We start from the raw sequence: 14,029 nt of genomic DNA on the forward strand, positions 1-14,029 counted from the left end.
AAATGTGAAATTCCACTCTTTGCCTTCTCTGACTAGGGGCGGCCATTGATCAGACCAGGGTTGAACATTTGGTAATCTACTACACCATACTGGTTCCTATTGGAATTCTGACTAGAGGGAACAGAGGGAAATTGGCCAGTCTAAAAAGACAGAATTATTCAGGCAATGAGAGAAGTGACACAAACCAAATAAACAGTCCCTAGAGCTGCTTTGTCTTCTGAAGATGATCTGATAAGAATTAAAAATTATAAAATAAGGCACATTTGACATATATCTGTACAAGGAATCTGTAATTTCTCACTTCTTTCAATGAGACATTTTAAAACATCTTTCCAAATTATGATAATTATTACCTAAAAGTCCATGAATCCTGATTAATTCTTGTTGAATCAGTTCAGATCAGTTCAGTTCAGTTCAGTCGCTCAGTCGTGTCCGACTCTTTGCGACCCCATGAATCCCAGCACGCCAGGCCTCCCTGTCCATCACCAACTCCCGGAGTTCACTCAGACTCACGTCCATAGAGTCAGTGATGCCATCCAGCCATCTCATCCCCTGTCGTCCCCTTCTCCTCCTGCCCCCAATCCCCCCCAGCATCAAAGTCTTTTCCAATGAGTCAGCTCTTCGCATGAGGTGGCCAAAGTACTGGAGTTTCAGCTTTAGCATCATTCCTTCCAAAGAAATCCCAGGGCTGATCTCCTTCAGAATGGACTGATTGGATCTCCTTACAGTCCAATGGACTCTCAAGAGTCTCTCCAACACCACAGTTCAAAAGCATCAATTCTTCGGCGCTCAGGTTTCTTCACAGTCCAACTCTCACATCCATACATGACTACTGGAAAAATCATAGCCTTGACTAGACGGACCTTAGTCAGCAAAGTCATGTCTCTGCTTTTGAATATGCTATCTAGGTTGATCACAGCTTTCCTTCCAAGGAGTAAGCGTCTTTTAATTTCATGGCTGTAGTCACCATCTGCAGTGATTTTGGAGCCCAAAAAAATAAAGTCTGACACTGTTTCTACTGTTTCCCCATCTATTTCCCATGGAGTGATGGGACCGGTTGCCATGATCTTCATTTTCTGAATGTGGAGCTTTAAGCCAACTTTTTCACTCTCCTCTTTCACTTTCATCAAGAGGCTCTTTAGTTCCTCTTCACTTTCTGCCATAAGGGTGGTGTCATCTGCATATCTGAGGTTATTGATATTTCTCCCGGCAATCTGGATTCCAGCTTGTGTTTCTTCCAGTCCAGCATTTCTCATAATGTACTCTGCATAGAAGTTAAATAAGCAGGGTGACAATATACAGCCTTGACGTCCTCCTTTTCCTATTTGGAACCAGTCTGTTGTTCCATGTCCAGTTCTAACTGTAGCTTTCTGACCTGCATACAAGTTTCTCAAGAGGCAGGTTAGGTGGTCTGGTATTCCCATCTCTTTCAGAATTTTCCATTGTTTATTGTGATCCACACAGTCAAAGGCTTTGGCATAGTCAATAAAGCAGAAGTAGATGTTTTTCTGGAACTCTCTTGCTTTTTCCATGATCCAGCGGATGTTGGCAATTTGATCTCTGGTTCCTCCGCCTTTTCTAAAACCAGCTTGAACATCAGGAAGTTCACGGTTCACGTATTGCTGAAGCCTGGCTTGGAGAATTTTGAGCATTACTTTACTAGCATGTGAGATGAGTGCAATTGTGGGGTAGTGTGAGCATTCTTTGGCATTGCCTTTCTTTGGGATTGGAATGAAAACTGACCTTTTCCAGTTCTGTGGCTACTGCTGAGTTTTCCAAATTAGCTGGCATATTGAGTGCAGCACTTTCACAGCATCATCTTTCAGGATTTGAAATAGCTCAACTGGAATGCCATCTATTCCACTAGCTCTGTTCGTAGTGATGCTTTCTAAGGTCCACTTGACTTCACATTCCAAGATGTCTGGCTCTAGATTAGTGATCACATCATCATGATTATCCGGGTCATGAAGATCTTTTTTGTACAGTTCTGTGTATTCTCGCCACCTCTTCTTAATATCTTCTGTTTCTGTTAGGTCCATACCATTTCTGTCCTTTATCGAGCCCATCTTTGTATGAAATGTTCCCTTGGTATCTCTAATTTTCTTGAAGAGATCTCTAGTCTTTCCCTCTCATCGAAGAAAGGGGGGCAGATGTACAGTAGGTTTAGAATAGTGTACATTGCATTATCAAGTATATTCATGGAAGAATGAACTTCCATTTTGAGTAGGTGTCAATGAGGATCTACCATCTACTTGCAATTTTACTCATCTTAATAAGTGGAAGGATTTTCTACAGACAAACTTCTGATGCTGGGCACTATAAGTACAAGTTATATCATAGTATGACCTCTGGCCCTTCACCTTAATGTCACATCACCAGGAAAGTTGGAACAGCAGACAACAGAAGTATTTCTAGAAGTCATTCGTATATGTAATAGCATGTAATAACTTAATTATACAGAGAAGTGACTCTAAGCAACATAAATATAACCCCCAAGTCAGCTTGTTAGCGAAATCCCAAAAATATCCACAGTCAATCCAGCACCACCTTTCATGACAGAATAGCTGACAAAGAGTCAGTCAAAAGGGTAGAGAAATTGATCTTATCTGATTGCAAATAGAATGTCTTACTTCACAAAAATGTATGACCCTGCACACATACTGGCAAAATTCCTTCCAGGAACTTGGAAGGGGATCTGTGCAGCTGAGGGGTTTCAAACTTCATTAGCTTTACAGTAATCTGTCTTTAAGTGCATGTTCAGTCACTTAGTTGTGTCCAACTCTTTGCAACCCATGGACTGTAGCCCGCCAGGCTCCTTTGTCCATGGACTTCTCCAGGCAAGAATACTGGAGTGGGTTACGATTTCCTCTTCTAGGGGATCAGGACTCAAGGATCAAACCAGTGTCTCCTGCATTGGCAGATGGATTCTTTAGAATTCCACCTTTAAGTGGACCACTCCCAAAACGGCAATGTTAAAACTACACTAAGTCTAACACAGAAGGCAGAAAACACTCAGTGTTTTCACTTCTCACAGATAACTTCTCATCAGAGATCACAAAATGCACTAATTTAAGACAGTAACACATGCTTCTAACAGTGCAAGCACATGTGTACATCCCTAAGTTATACAGAAGCATAACTTATGGGCATTGTAAAAATGTCGAATTACATTTTCCAACTTTAAAATATAAAAATTTTAAGTATGCAACTATATTCATTCATAGTATTCATTCATTCATAGTATTTAGGGACTTATAACTTTATTGCAGAAAGCTGACAATGAATTAAAAAGTGTACTGCCAGCTCTCGACAAGGCAATTGTGGCTCTAAACGCCCTGGATAAAGCTGATGTCTCTGAATTAAGGTGAGTAATTTACTGAGGTCTCTTTTGAGTTGCAAGAACTCAAAATAAAACAAAAATACATGGGGAAAGTTATGTCTATATCCTACTTTTAAAATAAGCCATTTTACGTATCATGGGCTCTGGTACCAAGCTTCCTGGGTTGGAATTCTGGCACTTCTGCTTTCTAGTATACAGCCTTTCTGTGTTTCAACTTCCCTTCTATGCAATTGGGGTAATAATAAATGCTGAAAGGATTGGATGAGTTGAAACATGTAAAATGTTTAGAATAGTCTGGCTTAAGGCAAGTGCTCAAAAAAGATTAGTGCTAACTGGTTTCCTCTGATTAAGCAGGCCTTTTCCCCTGCCCTTGTACTAAAGCTAAAGAAAACTGACCTAATGCTTGAATTCCTTGCATATGCCTTGATTTTTTTTTTGTTTTGTTTTGTTTTTTAAACACTATCCCTTGTGATGTTGCTAATGTACATTTCACTTCACTTCAAAATGCCAGACAAATGAAATGCCTTATGATATGACCTTCATTGCTATTCTTAGGACATGCAGCAGAGACACAGTTTAGTCCATTCTCTTTCCCACCTGCTGTTTCCACCACTGAAGGGACTTAGCACGCACAAACACATGTCAGCTGATTCGGACGTAGCTAAGAGGCAACTTCCAATGTTCCAATAATTACATCATTAATAACTTAGGAGACAAATTCCCATCTACCCTCCCTCCCTCAACTCTATATTACTGTGATCTTTATAGTAGGAATTTTAGATCAGGATGAAGAATAATCAGAGGATTGTTTAAAGGGAGTTGCACCTTATAGCACCCTTCAAATTACAGGAATAGGGTTGACTCTCAACTACCCCCCACCCCCCAACACACACACATACAGTGTTTCTGTCAAGTGGCTATCAGTAAACCAATACTGGGATGAAAGAGGAGAGGTCCTTCTTTTAAAGAACTCTGCAGCAAATACTTTTGTAATGAAAATAATTAACATCTAATTTGTATGTTCTACATGAAGTGAAGTGAAGTGAAGTGAAGTGAAGTGAAGTCGCTCAATCGTGTCCGACTCTTCACGACCCTGTGGACTGTAGCCTACCACGCTCCTCCATCCATGGGATTCTCCAGGCAAGAATACTGGAGTGGGTTGCTATTTCCTTCTCCAGGGGATCTTCCCCACCCAGGGATCGAACCCAGGTCTCCCGCGTTAGAGGCAGACGCTTTAACCTCTGAGCCACCAAATTTCTCTATGTTCTACATAGTTAAGTGTTGTTCATTTCATCTTCCTAAAGCAAAGATACCCATGTACTAAAGATACTCAAATTTTTGAAGATACTTTGCCGACTAAGGTCCATCTAGTCAAGGCTATGGTTTTTCCTGTGGTCATGTATAGATGTGAGAGTTGGACTGTGAAGAAGGCAGAGTGCTGAAGAATTGATGCTTTTGAACTGTGGTGTTGGAGAAGACTCTTGAGAGTCCCTTGGACTGCAAGGAGATCCAACCAGTCCATTCTGAAGATCAACCCTGGGATTTCTTTGGAAGGAATGATGCTAAAGCTGAAACTCCAGTACTTTGGCCACCTCATGCGAAGAGTTGAGTCATTGGAAAAGACTTTGATGCTGGGCAGGAGGAGAAGGGGACTACAGAGGATGAGATGGCTGGATGGCATCACTGACTTGATGGACGTGGGTCTGAGTGAACTCCGGGAGTTGGTGATGGACAGGGAGGCCTGGCGTGCTGGGATTCATGGGGTCGCAAAGAGTCGGACACGACTGAGCGACTGAACTGAACTGAACTGAATGATGAAATAGCTATATATTGGCGAATAGTTCTTCTTACCAAAATACTTGTTAAAAATCTGTATTATCTTTTGAGATAGTTTACAGGGTATCTTTGATTTCAGTTATGAAGTTGATTAGATTTTAACCATTTATTACAGAGTATATACACAGCCTCCTTACCTTGTACTGACTGTCATGAATGCAGTTTGTATTCTTCTGCAAAAGAAACCTAACTGGACTACAGCAAAGTTACTTCTTTCAGAAACTGGTTTCCTAAAAAAACTGATTAACATTGACAAGGACAGCATACCTGAGAAGGTAAAAGTTCATCTCTAATTAATGCATAATTGATACATTCCATACTTATAATCTGCAAGTCAAATGGAAGTACTAACACTGGAGTCTTGCATTAAAATTGGAAGACAATGGTGAGGGTGAAAGATCAGAGAGCAAGCTGTATATGCAGTCATAAATGGTTTTCTGGAAGTGACAAGGTAAAGCAATATGTCACCAAAATTAGAAAAATGTCATGTCTCAGGACCTCTTTATATAATGAAAATAGGAGAGGTCAATAGTGGGGGAAACTTTTTTCTGGATGGATTGTATAGCTTTATGAAAGTATAAGGTGTGGATAAAGGTGTCTGAGATTTTTTAACTGATATATAATTGATATACATTATATTAGTTTTAGGTGTACAGCATACTGATTTGATATTTGTATACACTGCAAAATAATCACCACAGAAAGTCTAGTTAATATCCATCACCACACATAGTTTCAAACATTTTTTAATGTGATGAGAACTTTCAAGATTCACTCTCTTAGAAACTTTTAGATATACAGGATTAGTAATACAGCCACCATGCTGTGCATTATATCCCCAGGACTTATTTATTTTATAACTAGAAGTCTGTACCTTTTGACCACCTCCATCTGTTTTCACCATCCCTAGCTCCCCACCCCTGGTAATCACCAATCTGGTTTCTGTATCTATGAGTTCATTTTGGTTTTTGTTTTCTTTTTTTAAGGTTCTGTACATACATGAGATCATATGATCTCTGTCTTTCTCTGTCTGACTTATTTCACTCAGCATAGTGCTCTCAAGACCCATTCTAGTTATAAAAAGTGGAAGAATTTCCTTTCTTATGGCTGAGTAATAGTTCATTGTGTGGGTGTTTTTTCCCATTTTCTTTATGCATTCATCCATTAATGGACCCTTCAGCTGCTTCCATGTCTCTGCTATTATAAATAATGCTGCAGTTAAAATGAAGGTGAATATATCTTTCTGAGTTAGTGTTTTTGTTTCCTTCAGATAAATACCCAGAAGTTAACTTGCTAGATCTTTTGGCACTTCTATTTTAATTGTTGAAGACCTCTTACTGTTTTCTGTAGTGATTCACCAATTTACATTTCTACTAACAGTGCACAAGTATTCCACTTTCCCACCCACAGTTGTTATTTGTGGTCTTTTGATAATAACCATTTTAACAGTGATGATAGCTCATTGTGGTTGTTTGTATTTCCCTGATTATTAATGATGTGAAACACCTTTGCATATATCTGTTACCTATCTGTATGTCTTCTTTGGGAAAACATGTATTCAGATCCTTTGCCCATTTTTTAATCAGCTTGGTGTTTTTGCTGTTGGATTAGGTGAATTATTTATTTGGGATACGTGTGAGTGTGTTAGTCGTTCAGTCATGTCCGACTCTTTGCGAGTCTATGGACTGGAGCCCACCCGCTCCTCTGTTCATGGAGTTTTCCAGGCAAGAACACTGGAGTAAATTGCCATTTCCTACTCCAGAGGATTTTCTCAGGGATCACACCTGAGTGAGTGAGTGAAGTCGCTCAGTCGTGTCCAACTCTTTGCTTCCCCGTGTACTGTAGCCTACCAGGCTCCTCAGTCCATGGAATTTTCCAGGCAAGAGTACTGGAGTGGATTGCGGTTTCCTTCCCCAGGGGATCTTCTCGACCCAGGGATTGAACCCAGCTCCGGCATTGTGCACAGACGCTTTACCGTCTGAGCCACCAGGGAAGCCCCCGACCTTCTGAAAGCCAGTGCTAGAGTCACTGCTTTTTCAACCCAAGTGGAAAAGCTCTGGCCCCAAGGCCAGCAGACGAGTTCTGTGGGTCATGGCCCATACTGGTCCCAGGGAAAACCAGAAGCTTCGTGGGAAATGAGAGAGGGAGGTCCTGCTGAAGCAAGGAGCCGGCCTGGGGGGCCGAGGTGAGAGCTGGCAGTGAAGGAAGGAAGGAGGCCCGACGACCCCGGGGCCGAGCTCGGGCCACGGCTCCTGGTCTACAGCTGCACAGGACAACTTGGGGCACCAGCCAGATGCCTAGAAAGCAACAGCAGCCTCAGGAATGAAATGGTCCAAACTAGGAAGTGCAGAACTGAGGGGGACCACTCCTAGCCCCTCCGCCAGGGTCCACACCCGGGGCTCAGGCGAGTCCCTGGACAGACACACGTGGAGGGGGCGCGGCAGGCAGGACGGGCCCCACACCCTACGCGGTGCCACCAGGCCTCTTCTGCTTCTTCCTTCACGGAGGGCAGCGTTGCCATCTCACGTCCAGGCCTCCAGATGGCGATTCCAGGCAGGCGGATTCTTTACCACTGCACCACGTGAGAAGCCTCATTTATTTTGAATGTTAACCTTTTATTACATATATGGTTTGCAAATATTTTCTCGTGTTTTTTAGATTGCTTTTTCTTTTCATTGATGGTTTCCTTTACTGTACAACTTTCTAATTTGAGGTCATCACACTTACTTATTTTTGCTATTATTGCCTTGCTTTTGGTGTCAAATCCAAAATCATCACCAAGGTCAATGTCAAGTAGCTTACAGCCTGTGTTTTCTTCCAGAAGTTTTATGATTTGGGGTCTCATGTTCAAGTCTTTAATTAATTTTGAGTTAATTTCTGTACGGTGTAAGATAGTGTGGTTCAGTTTTATTCTTTTGCAGTCTCTTTAGTAAAAGAGACTGTCCTTTCACCTATTGTATATTCTTGTCTCCTTTATTTAAATTAATAGACCATATACACTTGTGTTCATTTCTGGGCTCTCTATTCTGTTCCATTGATCTCTGTGTCTGTTTTTATGCCAATACAACATTGTTTTGTTTACCACAGTTCTGTAATATATGTGAAAAACAGAAATCAAGATGCCTCCCTCTTTGTTTTTTCTCAAGGTTCCTTTGTCTATTCAGGGTCTTTTATGGTTCCATACAAATTTTAGGATTGTTTATTCTATTTCTGTGAAAAATGCCATTGGAATTTTGGTAAGTATTGTTTTGAATCTGTAGATTGCTTTGGGTAGTAAGAGCATTTTAACAATATTAATTTTTTTAATCTATAAGCACAAACGATCTCTTCATTTATTGTGTCTTCTTTAATTTCCTTCATCAATATCAGATATTTCACTCCTTTAGTTAAGTATATTTTTAGATATTTTATTCTTTTTGATGCAGTTGTAAATGGAATTTTCTACATTAGAAAATCTAAATTTCTCTTTATGAGAATTTATTGTTTGTGTATAGAAATGCAACTGATTTTTACATACTAATTTTGTCTGCTGCAACTTTATGGAATTTGTTAGTTCTAACACTTTTTTGGTAGAAGTTTAGGGTATTCTACATTTAATATTATGTCATCTGGAAATAGTGACAGTTTTATGTCTTCTTTTTCAATTTAGGTGCCTTTTTTTTTTGGCTACTCGCTATGGCTAGAACTTCCAACACTGTGTTGAATAAAGTGGCAAGAGTGAGCATCCCTATCTTGTTTTTCATCTTATAAAAACAAATTTCAGTTCTATCTCATTGAGTATGATGTTAGCTATGGCTTTGTCACATATGACCTTTATTATGTTGAGCTATATTCCTTCTAAAGCCAATTTGTTGAGCATCTTTCTCATAAATCAAAATTGAATTTTGTCAAATGCTTCTTCTGCATCCATTGAGATGATCATATGATTTTTACCCTTCATTTTGTTAATATGGTGTACCACGATGCTGAAGCATCCTTGAATCCATCCCTGGAATAAACCCAGCTTGATTATGGTTTATGATCCTTTTAATATATTGTTGATTTCAATTTGCTTATATTTTTGTGGATTTTTGTGTCTATGTTCATCAGAGATAATTTTCTTTTCTTGTAGTATCCTGTCTGGTTTTAGTATCAAGGTAATGCTAGCCTGATTAAAAAAACAAAAATGAGTTTGAAAGTGTTCCCTCTTCTTCTATTTTTTGGAAGAATTTGAGAAGGATTGGTATCAACTCCTCTGTTATATGTTTGGTAGAATTCACCAGTGAAGCCAACTGGTGCCAGACTTTTGCTTGTTGGGAGGTTTTTATTTATTGATGGTGGTTCAGATGGTAAAGAATCCACTTGCAGTGTGGGAGACCTGGGTTCAATGTCTGGGTTGGGAAGGTCCCCTGGAGGAGGGCAGCCTACTCCAGTATTCTGACCTGGAGAATTCCATGGACAGAGGAGCCTGGCAGGCTACAGTCCATTGGGTCACAGAGAGTCAGACATGACTGAGCGACTTTCACTTCAGTCTTTTTATTAGTAACCAGTCTGTTCAGAATTCCTGATTCATCATGATTCAGTCTTGATAGGTTGAATATTTCTAGGAATTTATCCATTTCTTTTAGATTGTCCAGTTTGCTGGTATATGATTTTTCACAGTGGTCAGTTATGATTTTTTATATTTCTGTGGTATCAGTTGCAACATCTCAATTTACATTTCTGATTTTACTGATTTGCGTGTTCTTTATTTTTTTCTTAGTGAGTCTAGCTACAGATTTTTCAAGTTTTTTTATCTTTAAAAAAAGGAAAACAGCTTTTAATCCTATTGAGTTTTTTTCTGTCGATTTTTTAATAACCATTTATTTCTGCACTGATCTTTCCTTCCTTCTATCAACTTTGTGCTTCATTTGTTCTTCTTTTTGTCATTCCAAGAGGTGTGTTAAATTTAGAAGCCTACCCCTCAGACTGAAGGTTTGATATAAGCAAATAGCCTCTTTCACTGGAAACCGTGGCACTTTCAGTCAGTCCTCTGTGTTGGGTCCTGGGATGGGTGAGTCCCCATGGAAAGCTATATGTATTGTGGAATTTTTTTCTCAGGTGCAGGTCCTGAAGTTGGGTTGTCAGATGTGGGTTTCACACCCTTCAATTCTCAAGGAGAAGCTCAGGGTTGTGAGTTCCCTGCCAACTGTGAGACACCACACCATGGCGAGGTTGTGTCTCAGCCTCTCCTACCTCCTACAGTGTGGGGTCTTATCTCTTTCATCCAAGTATAGGAATCACTCAGGTAGTTTTTGGCTTTCTTCCAGAGATTATTGCTCCCTACGTGTAGGTGGCGCTAGTGGTAAAGAACCCACGTGCCAGTGCAGGAGACGCAAGAGACACGGGTTCTATCCCTAGATCAGGAAGATCTCCTGGAGGAGGGCATGGCAACCCACTCCAGTATTCTTGCCTAGAGAATTCCATGGACAGAGGAACCTGGCAGGCTACAGTTCATAGGGTCGCCCAGAGTCAGAAATGACTGACATGACTGAAGCAACTTAGCACGCATGCGTGTGTAGCTGTAGATTCAGTGTGGCCATGAGAGGGAGGGAGTTCAGAACCCTTCTATGTCACTACCTTGAACCAGATCTCTGAAACTTTTTTCATTCATGTAACAGATGTTCATATAACATGTACCAAACACTGTTCTGAGTACTTTACAAGTACCGTTTTATGTGTGAGAAGATGAGGGTTAGATTAGAGCACAGAAAAAAAAAAAATTAATAAGGTAGTCTGGACACCTAGTAAATGGTTTTACTGGAGCAGATTTAATTCTGAAGAATGTAGGTTTACTGTAGGACTGCAAGAAGGATGAGAGGACCAAAGTCTTGAGCAAGCAGTGGAGTTCAGGGCACCAATAGAGTGGGAGGCCATGCAGAGCCCTTACCCAGAGAACTACTCGATCTATACCTTGATTTCAAATTTCCAGTCTCCAGAACTGTGAGAAAATAAATTGCTGTTGTTTTAAGTCACCCAGTTTGTGGTAATTTGTTACAATGGCCACAAGAAACTAATACAGATTTTGGTACTACTTGGTGATTGCTGCTGCAACAATATTACCTAAAAATATAGAAGTAGCTTTGGATGTGTAGATGCTGGAATAATTTCTGAACAGGGATATTACATAGGAGCCAAGCTGAGAGCTAAGTTCAGGGACAAACTAAAAGATTTATATATATATGAATGGCACCGTCACAGCTGAAGGGGTGAATACTCATTAATTCAATAAATATTTATGGATTATTTCCCATATAAGAGACATTGTGAGACATTACAATAGTTTATAAAACCCACTTATTGATGTTATGAAGTTTACATTGTAACAGGGAAAACAGACATTAAATAGCTAACAACACAATCAATCTGTGCTATTAGGAAGTATAGAGTAGAACCTGAACAAGGTGAATTTTTTTAGCAGAATATGTGTTGCCAACCATACCACTCATGAATTAATGCGACAACTCTTCACTCTCTGAAGTATTCTTAGCAAAAATGATACCCTATGGTTATGCTTAAATAGATCTTTCAACTTCAAAAAGTAATAGCTTATCTAAAGAAATGATTAAAAGCCTAACAGCATTTTAAATGACAATAAAAACACAAGTAATCATTGAGAATGGACCACATTCCATCTGAATTATTCAGCAAAATGGTCCTGTCCTTCCAGGCAAGAAAGGAAGTGCCTGGTTAGAAAGGATGGGACAAGGAGTATCAGTCTGAGAAAGATTTCCTTCTGATTATTTCTCCCTAAAGTATAGGAGAAATAGTATATAACTAACTCTAAACTAGGCTGTACCATTTAGATGAGGTGGATCCATAGACATGTGACACAACCAAGCTGTAGAACAATGTCCTCAGTGAGCCCCAGCATGCGCCAGGCCGTACCACCATCATTGACCAGACAGAACATTGTAGAGGACTGTGCCCTGCCGAATGCTTCTTATGGAACAGAAATTGAGGGTGGTTTTCCAGGTGACACACTTAAGGTACACAAGAAGAAGACTTCAGACCTCCTTATACACCACATTCCACAAAACTAGAGAAAGGTGACTTGTTTTATTTTCATTTTAAAATGGAGTTCTTAAAACAACAACAACAACAACTATAATATAGCTACTGTAACAATAACAGCAACAGTAGAGGCTTTTCCCCTCTTCTTTAAAAAATTAGTGATACTAGAGCCAGTTTGTATCCAGGCATGTCTTACATTCTCCTTTTGAAGAGTAGTTGAGTATTTTTATTGAAACAAAATTTCTCTATGGGGTAAATTGGGGAAAACTTCAGATCAATAATATTTCTCATGTAATACATGAACTGTTCTCTCTAGGTTTTCATAAAACTGAAGAAGATTTTAGTCTTACCTGATTTCAACCCAAACAAGATTGCTCTAGTTTCTGTTGCTTGTTGCTCTATGTGCCAGTGGGTTATAGCTTTGAATAGCTACCATGAAGCACAGAAGGTATGCTTTTTCCTCTTAAATACCTATAACAATTTGCAAGTGATACGTCATTGTCCCAGAAAAGCATTTAATGCTCAAATGAACTTCTGTGGAAAGAATGCTTAATGAAACACACTTTAACAACCATATTATGTTAACTCTTAGACATCAGATTCTCCTGTCATGTTCTTGAATTTATGACAACTATGCTATTGTTTTATTTGTTTTAATGTTTCTCCATATTAAACTAGTTATTTCCCTTTGTACACTAAGAAAGCTTAAGAGTTGACATATGAAAGTGTCTTTTAATCTTAAGTGGTATTTTCAACAGTGAACTTGAATTGAAGCACTTAAATTTTGTGACATTCTGTTTAAGCTGGTGGGCCCTAAACAAATCCAAGTGGCTGAAGCTCAAAATGTCCTAAAAATTGCAAAACAAAGATTGGACGAAAAACAAAGAGGTTTACAGCTGGTAAGAAATTTCTTTACTTGTTACACTCTCAAAGTCTTTATGAACTAGACAAAAACATCAGGAAAGAGTCATTATCTCAATAGACTATCAGTTTAATGTAAAATAAAGATAATAATACAGGCAGTGAAAAGATTAATTGTGATTAATTAAATAATATAAATACTATAAGGCTTTCCAGGTGGTGTTGTTGTTTAGTCACTAAGCTGTGTCTGATTCTTTGCTACCCCATGGACTGCAACATGGCAGCCTCCTCAGTCTTTCACTGTCTCCCAGAGTTTGCTCAAATTCATATCCACTGAGTTGTTGATGCTATCTAACCATCTCATTCTCCGCCACCTCCTCCTTTTGCCTTCTATCTTCCCCAGAATCAGGATCTTTTCCAATGAGTCAGCTCTTCGCGTCAAGTAGGCAAAGTGTTGGAGCTTCAGCTTCAGCATCAGTCCTTCCAATGAATATCCAAGGTTTATTTCCTTTAGGATTGACTGGTTTGATCTCCTTGCAGTCCAAGGGACTCTCAAGAGTCTTCTCCAGCACTACAATTCCAAAGCATCAATTCTTTGGCACTCAGCCTTCTATATGGTCCAACTATCACATCTGTACATGACTACTAGAAAAACCATAGTACTGACTATACAGAAGCTTTGCAAGTAAAGTTTGTCATACTTACCTTCCAAGGAGCAAAGTGTCTTTTAATTTCATGGCTGCAGTCAATGTCCGCAGTGATTTTTGAGCCCAAGAAAATAAAATCTGTCACTGTTTCCACTTTGTCCTCTTCTATTTGCCATGAAGTGATGGGACCAGTGATTTCAGTCATGAAATTAAAAGACGCTTACTCCTTGGAAGGAAGGTTATGACCAACCTAGACAGCATATTAAAAAGCAGAGACATTACTTTGCCAACAAAGGTCTGTCTAGTCAAGGCT

General features: G+C 39.6%; 1 protein-coding gene across 1 annotated transcript in view; it reads left to right on the forward strand.

The window, feature by feature from the left end:
* Positions 1 to 14,029, forward strand: part of LOC138090212 (dynein axonemal heavy chain 14-like) — a 301,641-nt gene that overhangs the window by 198,014 nt on the left and 89,598 nt on the right. The window contains exons 52-55 of the mRNA XM_068985722.1: positions 3,270 to 3,364; positions 5,292 to 5,451; positions 12,525 to 12,656; positions 13,012 to 13,107. Coding sequence (XP_068841823.1) covers positions 3,270 to 3,364; positions 5,292 to 5,451; positions 12,525 to 12,656; positions 13,012 to 13,107 — 483 coding nt within the window. The remainder of the gene's footprint in view (positions 1 to 3,269; positions 3,365 to 5,291; positions 5,452 to 12,524; positions 12,657 to 13,011; positions 13,108 to 14,029) is intronic.

Source organism: Capricornis sumatraensis, chromosome 14 (assembly GCF_032405125.1).
Source record: "Capricornis sumatraensis isolate serow.1 chromosome 14, serow.2, whole genome shotgun sequence".
Classification (NCBI taxonomy): Eukaryota; Metazoa; Chordata; class Mammalia; order Artiodactyla; family Bovidae; genus Capricornis; species Capricornis sumatraensis.